This window comes from Stenella coeruleoalba (assembly GCF_951394435.1).
Source record: "Stenella coeruleoalba genome assembly, chromosome: 2".
Taxonomy (NCBI): domain Eukaryota; kingdom Metazoa; phylum Chordata; class Mammalia; order Artiodactyla; family Delphinidae; genus Stenella; species Stenella coeruleoalba.
The window spans coordinates 11,272,025-11,292,382 of NC_137147.1; the positions used below are offsets into that span (position 1 = coordinate 11,272,025).

Consider the following 20,358-nt stretch of genomic DNA (forward strand, 5'->3'; position numbering starts at 1 on the left):
CTATCTCTTGTGAGAGAGATGATCCGAGGGGCCTGGGGGCCAGAGACAGGGACTACCTGGCCAGCCTAGGAAGTCAGAGAAGGCTAACTTCCTCCAGGGGGAGGAGACGGGCTTTGAAGGATAAAGAGAGTTGGGCCACGCAAAGACTATATGGAACGGTATTCCTGGGCTAGGCGGCAGAGGCAGGAATGATGGGAACCGTGGGTGGGAGGAGACAGGAGATGACCAGGCTGAGGGGCAGACAGGGGCCAGGGCCCGGAGGGCTGAGAGTACGCTGCAGATTCTGTCAAAACATAGGGCCCTCGGTGGAAAGGAGGTGGTCTTCTGTACTCCACCTGGGAAGGGGATTAGGCTGTTAACGGGGGGCCTGGCTGGCTGAGCAGAGCTCTAGCCCAGGAAAAGGAGACGCCTTTTCAAAAGGACTTTTATTAAACACTCCCCACACGGTGCCTCTTGCCACAGCCCTGGGGTGCCCCCCAAGGCGACGGCCCTGTCAGTGTCCCCCGTGGCCGAGGCTGCGCTCACCCACGGAGCCACGGAGCCGGCTTCACTTGGAGGTCCCAGTGCACGTCTGGCTGCTCCTGGAGGGGCTCGGGAGCTGCGGCGGGGCTGCGGGTGCTGAGAGCCAAGTGCAGGCTCTTATGCAGGGATCGGGGGAGGGCTGTCTCCCCACACACCCTGAGCTGCTCCTGAGATGCTGGGAGGGTCCAGAGCATCCCAGCTCCATCCTGTGGGAAGAGGGGCGTGGGAGCAGCTGGGGCCAGGCCACTCCTCCTGAGGACAGTCCTGGGGAAACGGGAAGCCCTCCCCGGAAAGACTGAGGATCGGGCGGGCATGGGGGGCAGGGGCAGAGGGACTGGCCTGAGGGGCTGTGTGTGAACAGGGGCCGGGCTTGGACTCTGCTTCAGGGGGCTGGAGAGTCCCTTCTCCCTCTGAGACGTTTCCCTTTCTGCCTAATGAATAACGTGGCCTCTAGGGGGCTACGACTCTCCTTCAGGAAGCAAGCTGGAGGCCACTGATCACGTTGCTTAAGTCACGCTGGTCTACGCGCGCTCAGTGGGTTGTGAGCACGTGTGACGCGTGGGCATTCCTGTTGGGAGAGTGTGTGCGTGCGTGTGTGGGTGTGGCTGAGTGTGAGTGTGTGGGGTGAGGGCGCGGACCGGGTCTTCTGACGGCTTCTCCACCTGGGTGAACACTGCCTTTGGAGGGGCTGCAGCCCCGGCCTCACAGGAAGTTGGGCTCCCGCACCACGAGGCAGGGCGGCCCCCCGCTGCCCCCGCCGCCGTCCAGGGGCCGGTACACAAAGTGGAAGTCGCGCTTGGGCTCGCTCCGCAGCAGGTAGCCCTTGATGCGGTGCGGCAGCGCCTCGTCGGCCAGCTGGAAGCAGCGTCCGTCCACCAGCACGAAGAGCCGGTGGTCCTGGGGCTGCACCACCTCGAACTTCTCTGCGCACTGAGCGCACAGCACCTCGGCCAACGTGTCCGCCCGCGACGCCAGCGTCCGTGACTGCTGCTCGGGCTCCAGGTACGACACGCAGATGAAGTCCTATGGGGCGAGATGCAGGGGGCGTGGGTCACCGGCGTCGGGTCTCACCCCCGTTCCGATGCTGGGAGCTTGGGCAGGAGTGAGGAGCTGCGTGGTCTTGAACAAGTCCTTTGGACTCTCTGTACCCCAGGGGTCCTCTCTGTAGAGAGCGGATGGATGGCAGGAGGGGTCGTGAGGCTGGCAGTCGGGGCACCTGCAGCTGACCCTGCTGTGTGATCTCAGGCAAGGGCCTTCCCTCTCTGAGCCTCAGCTCTCGATGGGGCCGACCATTCCAGGTCAGTCGGTTGGCTTGCAGTCTCGGCAATGAGTGAGAGCGCCCGCCCCCTGGTGGTCAGTCCACGTGCTCGCCATCATTTATTCATCTGTCACTCGCTTTCTCATCTCTTCCTCCCTGAGCCCCTCTTCCTCCCAGGTGCTATGCTGGGCACGCAGGGCAGCATAAATAATACCAGAGGTTCAGACCCACCCCCAGCATCCATGGCTCAGCTGGGGCAGCTAAGGCAGGTAGAACAGTTCAGGCCTTAGGGCTGGAAGAGCCTGGGGGTAAGAAGCGTGGTGTTCCGAGGGGGAGCAGGCAGGCAGGGAAGGGCGGGGGTGGGGGGAGAAGACTTAGGGGAAAGGGATTGGGGAGCTGGGCCTGAAGGATGGGGGCTTTAGGACAGGTGGAGGAGTTGCACCTCATAAGCTACGTGGGCAAGGGTGAGGCGATGCCTGCGAGGCTGGGGATGGGAGCATTCGCACAGAACATCACACTCACACCTTCCTCCACCAGAGATGGTGGAAGGAGTCCCTGCCTGGCTTTGAATCTGCTCCCACTGTGTGACCTACACCTCTCTGAGTCTCCATTTCCTCAACTGTCAACTGGGGATAAAACCAGTCCTTACTACGTGGCTGTGAGGAAGCACATAAAACTAGCTCAGAGCCTGGAAGAGTCCCCCTTCCCCCGAGGACCCAGAGGACGGGTAGGAAGTGGTGTGTGCAGGGCTGCCCCCTCGTGGAAGGATGGTGGCAGCACAGCCGTCTCCTGATGAGGGGGAGGCGGACCATGAGAGCGATGACCGCTTCAGAATGGTGGTAATTATGGCTGCAGAGTAGTGAATGCGTGTGAAGGGCAGGCTCTGTGTCCAGAGTCTTTCTTCCGGGAGAGGAAAGCCCATCCACTTCCTTGGGTCTCAGTGGCTGCCTATGCTCTCCTTGTCCCCCGTTAGGCCTCCCAAGGGCCCTTTACACCTGATGACGGTCAAGCTCCGGGCCTTCACTCCCAGGGGAGGGATTTAGGGCATGGAGTGCAGAGGAGGCACTGGGGGAGGAGGAAGAGGGTGGTGACCTCCCCCTACCCCAGAAAGAGTGCTGAGAAACTCCTCAGCCCAAGCCTCTTCCTGAGCTTCGCCTCCCTGAGCGGGAGGCACTGATGCGCTGCCTGTCAGCACTGGGAATCCACAGGGTGGAAGCAAGAAGTAAGGAATGCCTGGGTCAGGCTTGGACCAAGAGTGTCCACATTCCAAGAGCTGGTGGAGGGACAGCTGTCCCAGGAGGCGGTGGGGAGTGGTGGTGTGCTGGAGCTGGTACTTGCCAACTCATGCTGGCTCATACCCGCTTCCCAACTCCAAGTTCAGTGATGCCAAGTTAGTAGCTTGAAATCAGCCATGGTGGGAGCATTTATACCATGGAAATCGACAGAAGCTGAAATCAGAGGGTTTTTTTTCTTCCCTCCCCAGAGAACCAGTTACTGAACATTATCAAGACACCATTGATTAGAGGAGAGGGGACATCAGCTTGGCCGCCTAGAACAGGTACTGGGGAGGCAGAGCTCAAAGAGTCCAGAGTCCCCCTGAGCTGATAGGAAAACTGAGTCCCAGAGAGGGCAGACACTGCTCGGGGTCACACAGCAAGCTAGTACAGAGCTGGGTCCACACCTTGAGCCTCTTGCCTCCCAGGCCTGGGCTCTGCTGGTTACAGAAGGGCCATCTGGAAAGCCAGGCGTGGGGTTCAGGTCCAGCGAGCTCTGGGTGCCAGGTAAGTGAGTCTGTAGAGCTGTTTACAGCTCTGGGTTGCAGCCTGGCTCACTGTCCTAACTCTGCCCATTCTGCATGCACCCCAGTCTCACTCTGTCCCGGGCCCTGGGCTTGGGACCCCTAAGACACGTGAGCAATGGGCCCTGCTCTCTCAGGGTGATAGCTTCATACACAGATGGTTACAATACAGTGTATATGTGCTGTAAAGGGCGAAGGAGCAGCAGGAAGCACAGAGGAGGGCATCTAACCCAGACCATAGGGAATGAGGGGCAGGAATGGGAAGGGGTGGGAAGCACAGGTGGGAATGGGCCCTCGTGGGCTTCTCACTGGGACGACTTACTGTTCACATCTCCAGCCCTAACAGCCTGCTGCGACATCATAGGTGCTAAGGAAGAGTGGATAAATGTCCCATATCCCTACCATGTTTGCCCACCGAGGCCTGCTGATACTTTTGTAGTCTCCACCCCTTAACTTCCACTCCCACCCCGCAACCGCCACTGGGCTGGGCACACGCTGGCAGGCGAGAGCCGGTGTCTTTGCCTCCCACGTGAACGCCCCTGGGGGCTGGGCTGGCTGGCCAGAGCAGCCAGTCGGCGTCAGGCTTGTTAGCCAGCGGGCAGTAGGGATGGTCTGGGGCAAGGTCCGCCGGCCCCCTCCCACCGTCTGTCCCAGGCGTCCCCCCTCCCACCCTCTGTCCCAGGCGTCCCCCCTCCCACCGTCGGTCCCAGGCGTCCCCCCTCCCACCGTCTGTCCCAGGCGTCCCCCCTCCCACCCTCTGCCCCAGGCGTCACCTGCACGGAGGAGCGGGAGGCCCGGGCCTTGTTGAGCGTGCGCCGGCGCTCCCAGCGGTGGATGGAGTCCTGCACCTCCACGCTCAGCTGCCGGGTCACCGTGATCTTGTCGTAGTTCTTGATGTGCTCCAGGGCCCCGTAGGTGGTGGTCAGATAGTAGGAACCTGCGAGGGGAAAGGGTGTGGAGGCTGAGCCAGGACCGACTCCGCCCACCCCCAAAGGGAGGGGGCTGGTCCCAGCTCGGCCCGCCCCGCCCACCTCTGTAAGCCCCACCCATCGCCGCTGCAAGGAGGCGCCTGCCGCCCCGTTGGTCACCGGCCCAACTTCAGCTCTGTGCCCACCGCAGCCTCACAAGCTTCAAGTCCAGCCCTGATCTGTACGGCCCCGATCAAAGCTCGTTCCTTTTGGGACGTAACTCTTGCTTGTATTTAAGTGATGTTTTAAAATGAGTTTTTAGTTTTACAATGAGCTTTACAATGTAAAGATACACAAGAAGCACGGATGTCTTTAGGGTGGGGAAAGGGGTGCCTTGGAGACATGGGTGGGTGGGAGACTCCACACTGTATGTGTCATATATACCCTATTTTAAAAAACGACTTAAAAATATGTGGAGAAAATTTTAATTACGGTCATACTATCACACACTATTTTTTAAAGATTTAAGGAAAGTAAAAACTTTGATTCATTTATTTCTCCATTTCTTTTTACCTTAAGTTAATTCACACATATTCCTAATACCTAATGTTTCCTAATTTAAGCTTCGAAATACTTCAGACTACAAAATTTACATGAAGTGTTAAGATAAAAGATAACAATTTGCGCAGATGCTTACAAGTTTCCTCTCCTTGGCTCGCTGGAGGCTTTGGTTAAAATGTTTCAGAAGCACTAGCCTTGTTTCGCCCCTCACTCTAGAGGAGGCAGGGTGGCTTGGCCAAGGACTTGCAGTGCTTCCCTGGGCCTCTTTCCCACTCACCAAGCCTCTCCCCAGCCCTTTGGGTACCAGGGCAATGAGTTTTGACATGAGGCCCATCTGCTAGTGAGCCGCCCAAATCCCATCTTCTCTCTCTTCCTAATTAACTGAACTCTACTTTTGTGGGGTAAAGCCGCACTCAACTGAAAATGCTCACTTCCTAGATTCTCTTGTAGTTCAGGGTAGAGGGCAGGAGACCCCGTTCTGGTTACTTAGATGTAAGTGGAAGTCCCTGAGTGGCGCTTCCAGGAAAGCCTTTTGCAAGGGACAGACTCAGTTACTGTATCCCTTCTGGTTTCTGTCTGTCCCCCTTCCTCTTTTCTGGAACACAGAGGTGAGCCTGGAGGCACAGCGGCTGTTTGTGATCAGAGGTGATAGGCACAAAGACAAAAGTTCACATCCTGAAGAGCAATGGAAAGAGCTGGGTCTACGATTTCCTGATGGTGGGGCTAAAAGCTGCCACCATTATCAGCTGCTTACCCCAAGACTTCTTGATGCAAGAGACAAACCAGTCCCTCACTCTGATTTAAACCATTATTAGTTACATCGTAATTATTTGCAGCCCAAAGCATTCCTAACTGCTCCACTGGATGAAGCCGTCTACATATTCCTACAAATTTCACAACCAGTATGGGAAAAGTTCATACCCTGACCGGGGTGGGCAGGGGACGAGATAAAGGGGTTTATTGCCACAGGATCACTCGCCCTTTCATGGCAGTGTAGGAAGAAGACAGCTTTTGAAATAGGTATATCAAGGCCAGCATGGAACTTGGCTTGGTGTCCCTTATCAGAGAAGGGCCGGCAGACCTCTCATGGGTCTTCTTTTCCAGCCCAGCTCAAAGCCTGGGTGTGCAAGAAGCCTTCCTTGGTGCCTCCAGCCCTTGCTGGCAGAGAGCCCTGTCCTCTAGTTGGCATTCCCCCATGGTCCTGTTTCCCATCGTGATCGCATCCCCCTGGCTGGGAAGGGAGGAGCTGAGTGCAGTGTGCTGACTGCGAATGGTCAGTTTTGGAGTCAGAGAGCAGGGTTTAGGTCTCGGTCTTCGGCAGAGAGCCCTGTGCTCTCAGGTGAGTTAGTGTCCTCTATGCTCCCATTTCCTCATCTGCAAAATCCATAATGTTGTGGAAAGTAAATGAGATCAATACACATGAAGTGCAGTGCTCGGTAACATGCGAGTATTGCACGGTGGTTAGGTGACCTAAGGGAGCTGCTCTGGAGGTTCCCCACCTTGGGCAAAGGGGAGGAACTCGAAGCCCTGCGAGTGCACTCCTGCCTGCTCAAGCCCTGCTTTTTTTTTACAGCCTCCTGGCTCTCCCAGTAGACCTCCCTTGGACTTGGGGGTCCTGCAGTTCCTGCCATGACCACTAGGTGGCAGGCAACTCCTCGCACTGTGAGTTTTGGAGTCGAGCGTTCTCTTCAGGGAGAGGGTGCTGTCCATTGATGGGAAAACCTCATTGCCTCTCTTAAGAGATTACTAGCCCAGGATGGCCAGCTGTCAGCCAGGGTGCAGCCGGGATGTGGGTAAAGGAATCTATGAGGGTGCTTCTGGAGAGGTTTGTATTTTGAGCTGGCTCCAGCCAGGTGCCCAGCAGGTGCCTGGGTCTCCCATCTGCCCTGTAATTGCCCAGAGTGGTGGGAGCTGCAGAGAGACGGGGGAGAAAGGGGTCAGGGTCCCATCAGGCCAGCGTTCAGGTCCTCTCTACTTCTTACAGGAAGTCCCTGATCTCTCACTCTCCAGAAGCCTGCTGCGAAAAAGTGGGACCCAGTCACAATCTTTGCCAAATTCCAGCACGTGGAACCAGCTGAAAGAATGTGACGGCCTTGCAGGCTTTTTGGAGAATGCAGATGTGTTTGTTCAGACTGTGAAACACAAGAAGGCAGAGGCCCCCTCCACCTCTCATCCTTCCCCCAGCTGCCTCTGCAGAAGGTGCCCAGATGGTCTGAAAACCCCAAACCTAGCCCAATGCCTTCCCTTTTCCAAGCCAGAGAGGTTAAGTGACTTGCCCAAGGTCTCCAGCCGATCAGAGGCAGAACTGGGACCAAATCCAGCCTCCAAACTGCTCTTTTTTCTACACCCTGTGTTAGTTCTCCTCTTAGGATGGAGTAACAAGTTCTCAAGAGCAGGGACTTCCCAGGGGCCTGCCCTTGTCCCGGGCATGTCTGACTCTGCAGAGCATCACGGGCGGGGACTGGCCAGCGGGGGCTCTGCTTCTCCGCACCCCCCCACCTCCCAGGCAAGCCCCTCTTTTCACTGCACCTCAGAGGCTTTGGTGACGGAGCACCCTGTGGGCCACCACCCAGCAAAGACAGGAGGGTGAACCTGGGGAAACTCAGGAACACTGCCCGCCTGGCGCTCCGTCCTCCTGCTCTTGGGCCCAGATATGTCTAGATGGAGGTCTACCAGCTGGCAGACTTGGGCGGAAGCTCCTGCCCATGCTGGAGACCCCCAAGTCATCCTTCTGTCGGAGCCCAACACCTGTGAGGCTGGGCTGTCCTGGCTGCTGTGACCTCCCACCCTGGCTATGGGCGTAGGAAGAGAGAGAGGCACCCATGCCACACAGCCCACCTCCTGGTGCGTGCAGCATGGTCCTCAGAGCTGCCCTGGGCAGGGTCTGCTGGGAGGGGCGGTACGTGGTGGCATGCGAGGCTCTGCCCTGCCATCTTTTCTTCCAGCAAACACCTCATAGATCCCTTAGAAATTTCCCCACAGGTCCAGAGGTGGGGCAGGGGCTCTGACCCTTAAGTCTAAAAGGGGCAGGCTGCAGGGTATTCAGGCAGCTTTGGGTCAGAAAATGTGGAATGTTTAAGATCTTTATGTATTCATTTGTACTTGGCTTGCCTCAAAAATACTTAATGTAGTCCTATACATAAAATAGATGGCAACAAGGATTTACTGTGTGGCACAGGGAACTATATTCAATATCTTGTAATAACCTATAATGGAAAAGAATCTGAGAAACATATATATATATATATAATTGAATCACTTTGCTGTACACCTGAAACACAATCTTATAAATCAACCATACTTCAATTTTTAAAAATACTTAATGTAGCCCCGAACAGACTAGCTCTCCTGCCTGCAGGACCTCCGCTTTCCCACCCGAACCCCCTGTGGGTTTCGGGAACAGGAAGAAGGATCGCAGGAGGTTATGACAGGATTGGGGCAGGGGGCTTCAGGTCCATAAGGAGAGGGTAGTTGGGCCAAGGATGTCCCTGTCCTGTCCCTGTTCGCCACTGCGCCTGGCCTGGAGTCCTGTCTGGCAGCAAGGATGCAGGCCGTGGACGGAACAGGAGCCACGGCGGCCAGGGCAGGGCCGACCACTGCCAGAGAGACGGCCAGTGCTGAGATCAAGTGCAGAGCCCCACAGCCTCGCTCCATCCTTCCACCCGCCAAAGGGCTCTTTCCCTGACACTCTCTATGACTCTACAACAAACCACGGGGGCGGGCCAGTCCTGCACAGCTTTACACGCTCCCCTGAGCTTCCAAGAACTCACAGAACCAACCACGTCATACCGTCCCCCCCAGAGACCGACACAGTCTAAAAATGCAAACAGATGCAAAGAGGGCCAGCTTATCTCAAGAACCACAAAGCCCAAAGGGGCCACTGGGGGCCTAAGAGTCTCTTCACCGTTTTGGGGGTGGTGTCTCAGAGGGAGCCTGGGGCTCCCTCAGAACTGCTATCTGGGATGGCTGCACCTCAGGGATTCTTGGTGGAGGGGTGGCCGAGGCTAAGTGTATGGGACGAAGTGACAGGAAGGAGGAAAGGGAAGGGGAGGTGAGGGTGGGACAAATTACACCCCTGTCATCACCCTACAGGAGAGTGCCTGGCCTCTTGCCCACACCACAGCATTACCCTCCTCCCACTGACGCGTACCTGGCCCAGATCTGGATGAGCAGGGGGCTGAGTCCCCAGGGCCACCCCTGTCTAAGAGCTGACCATTGTTCCCTTATCCTGTACACTGCCAGCAACTGCTGTTCCCTTTGTGAAGACTGCCTCTCCCCCTTCTTTATCTGACTGGCCCCTATTTATCCTTCAATGCTCAGCTCAGGCATCACCTCCTCCAGGAAGCCTTCCCTGATTGCACAGCCTGAGTAACGTGCTCTGGTACTCTCTGGGCTTCCCTTGTCTAGCATAGGTGACAAGGTCTCTTTACTGGCCCAGCTCCCCTGCTAGTCTGTGAGCCCCCCAGGACAGGGGCTGTGTCAGGCACTGTTGTGTCCCAGGGCTTAGTGGAGTCTGGCATCCAGGAGGTAATTGTTGGGCCCTCCAGCAAGCCTTTGGTGTGGCTGGGTCAGGAGTGGGCGATGGGCCCCAGGGTTCCGGAGATGGGCCTGGGGTGGTGACTCACCCTCCCCCAGCTGCAGGGCAGGGTCCATGAGCTCCATCATGTACTCCACGTTGAGAAGCATCTCCGTGAGATTGCTGCGGGCCAGCACATACATGAGCACCGGCAGGAAGTCGTCTGCCCCGTAGGACTTCCCTGGGAGAGGAAGGAGGCAGAAGGTGGTGAGTGTGAGGCTCTCCTTGTGAGCCGCTCCCTGCCCAGGGCAAGGGGACGGTGGTTTGCTGGGTGGGGGGTGGTCACCCCTGGAAGAGGAGCCTTCCTGTTTTCTCCTGACTCTCATGACAGGGGGCGACCCTGGGATCAGCCTGGTCGGGAGGCCTGAGACACAGTCTGGGTTTAGGAAGAAGGAACTGAGAAAAGTGCCCTCTGCTGCGTAGGCAAGACCCAGTCCCTTCCCCTTTCCCAGCTCTTCCCCTGCAACGCCTTCAGTTAAGTTCACGTCACACTTATTCATGGAAGCACCCAGAAGCAGATGTCTGTCTAACACTGACGTCTTTTGGGAACCACACATCTCTCTCTCCACTTGCAGAAGTGAAGCCCTCCCTCGACCAGATGCTACCAGGCCTAAAGTTTCCCCTCCAACCTTCATTCTTTTGGGTTAAGCAGTGCCTTTTCCCTAGGGTTTCTTCTAAAACGTAAATACCTCTGAAAGGAATAACTTATCACTACTGCTTTTGTGGGAGATGTTCCCGGGGCTCAGAGCCTCTTGACAGTAATAGATACCTTGGGGAAGGAGGGGGCTGGAGATGGGCCTAAAAGATGCCCTGACAGGGGCTTCCCTGGTGGCTCAGTGGTTGAGAGTCCGCCTGCCGATAAGGGGGACATGGGTTCGTGCCCCGGTCCGGGAAGATCCCACATGCCGCAGAGCGGCTGGGCCCGTGAGCCATGGCCGCTGAACCTGCGCGTCCGGGCCTGTGCTCCGCAACGGGAGAGGCCACAACAGTGAGAGGCCCGAGTACCACTAAAGAAAAAACAAAAAACAAAAAACAAAAAAAGATGCCCTGACGGCCTTTCACGTTTTTTGAGAGAATGAAATGAGAAAAAGAATACGAAAGTGATTCGGTACCCATGAGCGCAATGGAAAAGTCAGCTATTATTGACATATCTGTTCCGCTTTCTCAGGCGGCCTCAGTTTTTCCACCTGTAAAATGAATCGGCTGATGGGGTTGGTAACACACAGCACTGAAAAGCAGAGTCAGACCCGGACTCCTTACCAGCTATAAGACCGTGGGCTAAGTGTTCTAGCTCTCTGAGCCTGCATTTCTAGACACATGTGAACTGACACAGATAGCATGACATCCAATGGGGTTTTGGTGAGAATTCTAGGAAACGATTTACAGTGGAGTGCTTCTGTACCGCCTCCATGGAAATGCCCACTAAGGAAGAATGTCGTTCCTCTTATTCCAGCTCTGTGTTCTGAGCTCTCTGATCATTTCTTTCAAGGTTCTTGTGCCTGTGCACAGAATTAGTCAGTTTTGGAGAACATCTTCCATAAACCTTTATGAGCCTGAGACACGACTAAAGAGTTCCTGGGGAAAGATTATTTTGTGCCTGCAGTTGTCTTCCACGTTGATAATTTAATCATTAGAATTCTGGCACACGGGAGATTCTTTTCTTGTTTGATTTATGAATTAGGGAACAAGGCATGTCCAGCAGCATGGATGGGAAACAGTTCTGTGCCTTTTGGAATTCACCTGTAACTCATGCATTGGTTAAGAGCTGATTGAATTTTTACTCCGCCTCCAAGAACACCAATTTTTTCTTGCTATTGTATTAACAGCTCACCCAAAAATACAATCAGGCAAGTTCATTTGCTTTGGAGCAGTAGTTCTCAACCAGGGTGATTCTGCCCTTCAGGGGCCACAGCACAGCCCTCCATAAAGATGAATTACTCAGTCCCCACATGTCTATAGTGCTAAGGTGAGAAACCCTGCTGGAAGGGACAGTGACATTCAGCCAGAAGGATGGTCCAGCTCCAGCCCAAGGTCTGAGGACTCAGAGAGATGGGGAAGGAAGCCCTCTGGACTGCGGCTCTGTGCCTGGTGGGGATGGAAAGTGCTTTGCCCTTTTCTTCTTCTCCCCAAGCCCTTCTTGAGGATCTCGGCTGATTCTCAGGAAGGGCTTTGGGGCCCATCTCCTTGGTTCCATGACACTGCGTTCAGCTAGCCCACTGCAGGGGACTCCTTCGATCCCAGGTCTGTCCCTCCAACTACCGGTGAGCACTTCCTCTCCGTCTCCCCAGTACACAGAGCACGCACGGCAGAGGTGGTGCTGGGTGAGTGAATGAATGAATGCTGAGCTCCCAGCAAGAGCTCAGAGCCCGGGCCTGGCACTGACTCAGACGGGCCTCTACACGGACTCCAGGACTCCTTCCCCCATTAGGGGGAACTCAGAACGACAACTTCCTACTCAGAATGGCATTCTGCCACCATCACACTCCCATGGGGCACCCCACTGTGCTGAATCTCGGTTGAACTCCTCGGGCACTTTCACTCCTCTGTGCCTTTGCACACACGGTTCCCTCTGCCTGGACTGCCCTCCCTACCTTTCCCTTACTAACTTCTCGTGGCCTTCCCACATCCTCAAGCACAGTTGGATGGTTCCTGCTCTAGTGCCCACACCCTTGACTGTTTCAGAGCCTGCCCTTTTCCTCGGATCGTGAACTCCCTGAAGGCAGGGTTGGAGGCTATGTGAGCTCGGGCAAGTCACTTAACCTCTCTGAGCCTCTGCCCCATCACTGCCTTCCCAGTCTCCAGCACAGAGCTTGGGATGCAGGACACCGACAGTGAGCTGAACTGGACCCACATGTGCTCCCACCAGGCACCACTCTGTCTTGCCCATGGTTGGGGCCATGGTCAAGGAAACTAGGATCCATTATGGGCCTTAGACAGTGGTGTGACGAGAATCCTTAACAACCGGCCCTGCTAAGAAAAAAAAAAAGTTCTGATTTGCTGCATTTGCCAATTTGCATGGCATAAATCTTTCCACAACGGCCAGCTTCAAGCTACCAACATGAACATGGAGTGGGGAAGAGATGCAGACGGCTAGCTCCCATGAGATGGTTCGTATCATCGCTGACTTAGCACACCAGTGGCCTTGGATTCATCAAGTCCAACCTCACTGTGAGGAAACTGAGGCTCAGGGATGGGAGAAATTTGCTCCAGGCCCCACAGCTGGTCAGCAGAATCTGGGTCTCTCTTCCCTGATGTGGTGAGAGATGCCCACACAGGATCCCTGACCTGAGAGCTATTTGTGGACAAACATAAACTTTAAGCATCATATAAATGCACTGGCTCCCACCCGACATCCTAGGGATGGTTAGGGCTGCATTCTCCTTCCCTGAAGCCTGGAGCCCAAGGCTTAGGGCTCGGGGCTCAGCCCTGCACACAGTGGGGCCTCGGGCAGCAACACTGAGAGGCTGGGGCACAGCTGCCAAATAATTCACCTGTGGTCGAAACATCTGTCTTGCGTGGATCAGGGATCGCATCCATCAGGCTGTACCTCTGAAAGGCCTGCTGGGCTGCAGCCTGCATTTCCTGCTGACTCCTGCTTTCTTTTTGCCAAAGTCACATCTGTTTTCCATCTGTAGATGCTGGGGGAGCCGATTATAGTTTAAAGAGCTGGCTGGGGACCTGATGCGTGTTTCATAAGCTGGGGGATTTTGGAGGAGAAGAGCTCTGATAAAAATGAGCGAAAGCGTGCACACCTGGGTCTCACAAACCGTGAGGACACTGGATCAGGAGGCGCCCGACTCGGCCGCTTAACCAGCTATGTGATCTCGGGCCACTACCTCTGAGCCTCACTTTTCTTATCTGCAAACCAGAGGTAATAACAAAACTCAGTCTGTTACTCAGAGCCCTTGTGAGCGTCGAACAAGTGGCTGGATTAAAAATAAAGTGTTGTCTTCTAGGAAGCATTTTCTAAAAGAGGGCTTGGCAATTTTTTTCCATAAAGGGCTGGATAGTAAGTATTTTTAGTTTCATGAGCCACATGGTCTCTGTCCCAACTATTTGACTCAACCATTGTACAGAAGCAGCCAGAGAGACACTGTGTAAATGAATGAACGTGGCTGTTTCCATAAAAATTTATTTACGAAATCAGGCGGCAGGCCAGAGTTGGCCTGCAGACCCCGATCTAGAGGAAAGAATCTATCATCTTATCATAACTGCCCCTTGAAATGTGTTGACTGGGTTCTTATTGAAAGTGGGTGTGGCTGGTGCAACGATCCTGGGGCAGCACACGGCTGCTTTGGCCCTAACCCTCCGCCACGATTCCCACCTGAAGCCACTTCCTGCCCCCAGGAAGTTTTAACCCAAGACCCCCACTCCCCACCAGCTAGGTTCAGTGCCCTTATAACGGGTTTCCCTGGGCTTGTCATTGAAGAATGGAAAAACAAATACATGTTAACTCAGAGAGGCCTCCCCTGACTTCCCAACCCAGAACAGCAAACTCCTTCACACTCCCCAGACCGCTTAGCCTGTTTTATTCATTCTAGTGGCCTGTTTCAGCATCTGATGATAGATTTTGTATTCCTGTTTCCTTGTTTATTAGCTGTCTCTCCCCAGGTAATGAAAGCTTTACGAGGGCAGGGACTTTATCGTGCTCACTGTTTATATCCGATGCCTCAACAGTAGTAGGTGTTTGATAAATATACTTGCTAAATAGGGCTTCCCTGGTGGCGCAGTGGTTGAGAATCTGCCTGCTCATGCAGGGGACACGGGGTTCGAGCCCTGGTCTGGGAGGATCCCACAGGCCACGGAGCAACTAGGCCCGTGAGCCACAACTACTGAGCCTGCGCGTCTGGAGCCCGTGCTCCGCAACAAGAGAGGCCGCGATAGTGAGGCCCGCGCACCGTGATGAAGAGTGGCCCCCGCCTGCCACAACTAGAGAAAGCCCTCGCACAGAAACAAAGACCCAACACAGCCAAAATAAATTAATTAATTAATAAACTCCTACTCCCAACATCTAAACAATAAATAAATAAATAAATATACTTGCTAAATGAATGAATGAATATCATTTATCTCACTGCACGGTTGTCGCCTGTTGAATGCTCTGTTTTTCCACTTGAACTGTGACCATCCTAAAAACAGGGGCTGGGGTTTCCTGTTAACATCCATACTGTCAATAAATGTTTGTTGAACTGCTGAATGAATGAACTTATCTGATAAAAACACAGGATGGCAGGAAGTAGAAAGCCTCTAGAACAGGAGGTTTTCAATTTCCTTTTGCAGTGGAATCCTTTCGTTAAGGGGTAGATCTTATACAGAACTGGGCTGCTCTGGTTGATCAGAGTCGGACAGCAGGGCTGGCTTGCTGTTTCCCCTCCTCCCCCTTTCCCCTTGCAAGATGTCCCCAGTCCCTCGAGTCCCTCGAGAGTTCCCCGGGACCAGTTGGAAAACCACTGGTCTAGTTTGAACTCCCAGCTGCACGGATGAAAGAGCTGGAGCCCGAGGGAGGGAGGTTCCCTGTACTCTGTGGCTGACGTGAGACGAGAGGCCAGCCTCTCTCCCACTGAGCTTCCCAAAGCGACCCTGTTGGGTTGTTTGTGCTTTTTGCAGATGCTGCTTAAGTCTCAGTTCTGCTTTGAGCAACAGTGGATCCCTGAGGAAATCACTCCAGCTCCCTGGGTTCCTCTTCGGAGAGCTCAGCCCACAAGCCAGTCAGCCACACAGGCTGCGGGTGCAGGGACCAGAGGCCAAAAGTCCCAGCCTGGCTGGAAAACGTGTGAAGCCACTGTGATTGGGCCTGGCCTCCCTGAGGTCATCTCTGACCCCAGGGCACCCTGGAGAGGCAGGAGAACACAGCAGTACAGCACAGGACCTGGATCCAAGTCCCAGGGCCCCACTCACCTGCTCAGGTGTGACCCTGAGCTTGCTGCTTCACCCCGCCGAGCCTCAGTTTCCTTGGCTGTAAAATGGGGATAACAACAGTGCCCACACCTCGTGGGGGTGGTTGTGATGTTTCAGTGACAAGACAGATAGAGAGTGATTAACATGGTGCCTTCTGGGTTACATGTTACACATGGTTATTATGCAAGACAGGAGGGTAACGTGGCTTCTAATCCTCAGAACGTGACATCTTAGAGGTCCTGAACCCCATTTCTGTTGTGGGCATAAAAACAAGGTTATGCTTTGTTTCCAGGCCTGGCACATATGTTCTCTGTCTGTCTCTCTCTGTCACCTGCATGTCGATGCCCAGGGGGACTTAGAAAGCCTCCCTCAGCCTGGATCCCTGGATGGCTATACGGAGCAGAGCCCAGTCCCCACTCCCCAGCCCTCCTCCATCCAACTGGACTTCCATGCATGAGAAATGAATTTGTACTGAGTTAGAGATTGCAGGGTTTATCTGTTATAGCAGAAAGTATTTCCTTAACTAATTATCTATTTACCTACCTATCTATATCTACTTCAAAGAGACCAGATAGAAATCTACCGCAATACTAATCATCCTTTTCTACAATAAACATTAGTGACTTTTGTCATCAGAAATCAGTTTAGATTTTTTAACATCGATTTTTAGAAACCAACAGACTGACCTCCCTCTCTGTCCTGTCTACCCTCAGTCAATGTCATAGGCCTGTCGATCCCTGCACCTGGGGTCTCCCAACCCCCGCCTCTGCCCTGCCTGAGCCAGATACAGACTCTCGAAGGAAGAGAATAGCCTGCTGGCCTTCACTGCCCTCTCGGATGTTGCCTGCTCTTTATTCTTTTAAGAAAGAGCCCCACATTTGTGTGCACTGCATTCTCCTTTCCTCCCCCCAACGCCTATCTTATGGAGGAGTTCTTGGGTTTGAAGCTATTTCTCCCCAACAGCAGGGCCAGCCCTGAATGCTGGGTCTTAGACACTGAAGAGGTGGGAAGAGCTTGTCTGTCAAAGTAATGGGACAGATGATTCTAGAAGTTCTAACTGCTCTCACCGAGCCTCATGCAGTCTGCTCCTGGCTGCAGGACAGAGGGCCAGGTCTATCCAAAGCCACTGTCTCTGTGAGCTCCCCACCCTCCCTGACACGGGCCCCTAAACCTGCTACAGTGGAGGAAGCACTTGATCAGGACTCGGGAGCTTTGGGACCCGTTCCCAGGCTGACTGCTTGGGACAGTGATGGAAGCACAGGCTCTGGAGTAAGGATATCCTAGCTTTGAATCCTGGCCCATCTGTAACATGGGCATTAACAGCAACTACCTTTCTGGAAAAGACAGCCTGGCCGTTACCTCAGGCTTTGTGTCTCTAAGTTCTGCCTTTCCCACTGTCCCAGCCAGTCTCGCCAGCAGCCAGGCCGTGTGGATACCAGTTACTATCGCCAGCATCGTGCAGTGGGAGAGATGGGCCGGTGGAGCTTCTTTCCTGGACTTGAGGGGCTGGGGCAGGGCAGGTGGGGGGAAGGGCAGTTTTCTGCGTAGAGTGGGTGTCGGTGGTGGAGGCCGGCGGCAGCCAAGCCGGCGCTGTGCCCTCCACGGGGTCGCCCATGCCTCCCAGGGCTTCCATGGTGGGGCGGGGGGTGCTGGGGACCACACTCAGAGTAGCAAAGCTCTGGAAGCGTCTGGTGGGTGAGGGGGTGAGGGTGCGGGAGGGGAGCGGGGCCGGGTGGGCGGAGGTTGTGAGCAGAAGACCTGGTCCTAAGGTCACTGCATGTCAAAGTCAGAAGAGAATTTAAGAGTCAGTCCAGATCTGACTGAAAATGCCTAACCTCAGTCTAATCATGCGGAAACATCTGACAAACACAAAATGAGGAACTTTCGTGACAAAGAAAAGATGGGGAGGGGGCAGGGAGGGAAACCTGTATTCTTTAAAGATGCCAATGCTATAAAAGACAAAGAAAGGCTGTAACGTTCCAGATTAAAGGAGGCAACTAAATGCGATACCTGACCTTGGATCGGACCCTGAACTGGAGGAGGAAATGCTAATGAGAGCCTTGTTAGATCAGTGACCACCTGGAATACAGGCAGTGCAGTGGAGAAAAATATTTTATTGATGTAAGTTTACGAAGCAGACAACTTTAATGTGGTTATGTGAGGGAATATCCCTATTCTCAGAAGTATTTAGGGGTAAAGGGCCAAGATGTATGTAACTTGCCCTTATATGATTCAGGAAAAAATTACATATGCACAGAGAGAGTATAAATGATAAAGCAAATGACGTAAGATATTAACAGTCCACAAGGGGTAAGTGGATGTTCCTATTTTAATGTACTATTCCTATTCTTGAAGTTTTTGAAGTCTGAAATGTTTTCCAAATGAAAGGTTTTCTCAAAAGGCCAAAAAATTTAGCAGCAGAACTGGTTATTTCAAACAAAATCCCAGGTGGAACCCTGTGTGTAAAAGAGGGACAAGCAGGTTTGTCTGGGGTCAAGCCCAGTCCTGTGTCCCTCTGGCGGCCCCTGGGGTGCCTCGGGGAACCCAGCTTGGAAACCACTGAGTGGCTGCATCCTCCACATTTGGAGCAGCCGTTCCTGCATCTTCACATCTACTGGACACTCACCCACACACCTGTTTGCCTCTGAGCCTCGCCACAGCCCAGGTGAGAGAGGTGTTCCCAGCCTCTTTTTGAACGGGGCTAGAAACCAGAGGCTCTGGAAGATCAGTACCTCCTTGGGGCCACGCAGCCCAGGTGTTTTCTGTGTGCTCTCCCCACCTCTACCCCGCACGGCAACCTGCAAGGTAGGTCTCATCATCCCCATTTTACACACAAGCAGAGGCCCCATGAGATTCAAGTCTAAGGCTACAGCACCGGAGCGGGGTTCAAACCCACGTCCTTGAAGGAACCCTCAGACCCCTGCTCTTCTTGGCGGAACTGCTTCCTCTCAGGGAAGAGGCTGAGGTTCCGAGTGGGGCAGCCCAGGCCTGCAAGATTGGGAGCCACTGGGTTCACAAGGCCAGTGCTCACTCAGCAGTGGGAGGGGAACCCACTGTCTGGCTCTTGCCAAGAAACCCATCTGTTCCTGGTGGGTCTGTTCCTGGTGGGGAATCTTCACACGGAGCCTTGATCCCGTCCTGAATTTCTGGGCTCAGAGTCTCCCTGCCTGGAGCTGGCTTTTGAATCAGCAGAGGTTCCTGTCTTCCTGCCCCTGCCAGCCAAGGACAAGGAAGCTATGATCGTCCTTGTTCTGTTCAGTCTTTCACGGGCTGAGCTCCGGCAGTGCCTCTCTGTCTTTCTTTTCCCTCAGATTTAGCCATTCCCTCCCCCATTCCCTGCTCGCTGGTAAGTTTTTAGTAAGTGAATTCATTGTCAGCAAAACAGTGTTTGAAGTCACTGCCAAGACACTGAGTGTTTAAAAGAACTGCAGGAAGCTCAAGGCTTCTGAGTAAACGGGGACTCGCTGAGGACGCAATTGCCCATTTCAGGCCCAAAGCTGCCTCCCTGATAACGGCTCAGGGTCTGTAGAGCCCTGGGTCCTGACTTTGCCCCGAGCCCCCTCAAGGCAGGGAGAATGACTGCCCGAACGAGAAGTTCAGAGGGGAAGGTAACTGTCCTTGTTAAGTGCCAGCCACTGGGCTGGATGCAAACTGCAGGCTCATCTCAGTCTCACAACAGCCCCGTAACGCGGGTGTAGCTGTGCTGACTTAACACAGGCAAAACTGAGGCTCAGAGCACCGAAGTTACCTGGACACAATCACACAGCTGGGAAGGAAGCCCGGATCTCTCTCTTCCACATTCCCCCAAGGTCCCAGGCCCGCCTGTCTGTTCTCGCTGAGGCTGCTCCCAGCAAAGGGTCCTACGGGGCTTTGTCTCTTTTCCTGCCCTGATCCAGCTGCCCCCTCTGCACACCACGCAGGACACCCCCTGAGCCTGCCTCCCTCCCCCGCTGCTGACCTGGGGCCGCCTCGCTCTGAGAAGGTTCCTGGCCAGCCCTCTGCCACGCCACAGTGGGGACTTAACCTCCAGCCTCACATCGCTGCTGTGGGCTCCTGGACAGCTTCCCGGGTTCTGCACCCCTGGGACAGAGCAGGTCCACCTCTGAGAGCTCTGGGGGGTGCAGGCTGCCTGCTGACCCCCACCTTACTTCCTTGGCGATTTCTGAGGCGGTTTCTCAGCTGTGGAGCTCACACGCTGGCCTGTTCTCTGGACTCTGCACCGCATGGGACATCCCATCTCGAGGTCTGACTCCCACTCCATGAAGAAAACCCTCCACTTCAGCACCCCGACTCCACTGCTGTAACCCTCTCTCTTCCAATCACATTTCCAATATTATGATACAGGGTTAATGTGCAGCTGTAAGTCAGGGTGGCATCTGCTTACGGGGAACAGTATTCATTCTCACAGTTGACTGTTGGACCCAAGTCAGTTTAATCCAAAAGAGTGACTCCAACCTGGAACTGTGGCCTGTTCCAGGCCTGTGAGGAAGTTTTTCTAGGGTGAGGGGACCTTGCACCATCCCCCAGTCACACACTAACAGATGTTTTCTGTTGGCCTGTGGTCACACTGGCCTGCCCTTCTCCAAGGCAGATGGAGAATCCCTACCCTAAAACAGCCACCACTGGTCGAGCCCGCCAGGCACCATGCACTGAGGTTGACATTTTACATATGCTGTTTCCAATACCCACAAGCGACCAAGTGTGGCTTCTGAACCATTAGGGGTCCTAGTTTTGCCTCTTTGTAAAACAGCTTCCTCAGATGAGGAAACTGGGTCTTATGGGGTTAAGTAAATCACTCAAGGTCACACAGGTAGTAAGTGACAGAGCAGGAATCTGA

At 54.3% G+C, this 20,358-nt stretch overlaps 1 protein-coding gene across 4 annotated transcripts in view; it reads right to left on the bottom strand.

The window, feature by feature from the left end:
• Positions 1–426: 426 nt before the first annotated feature.
• RIN3 (Ras and Rab interactor 3) overlaps positions 427–20,358 on the bottom strand; it is a 117,965-nt gene continuing 98,033 nt past the window's right edge. For 2 of the 4 annotated variants that reach the window (XM_079914621.1, XM_079914619.1), the window contains 3 exons: positions 9,673–9,804; positions 4,352–4,515; positions 427–1,545 (listed from right to left, as the gene is read on the bottom strand). In XM_079914621.1, the coding sequence (XP_079770747.1) occupies positions 1,225–1,545; positions 4,352–4,515; positions 9,673–9,804 (617 nt within the window). In that variant the 3' untranslated portion in view covers positions 427–1,224. The remainder of the gene's footprint in view (positions 1,546–4,351; positions 4,516–9,672; positions 9,805–20,358) is intronic. The other 2 variants (XM_079914620.1, XM_079914622.1) reach the window with 2 other exon arrangements.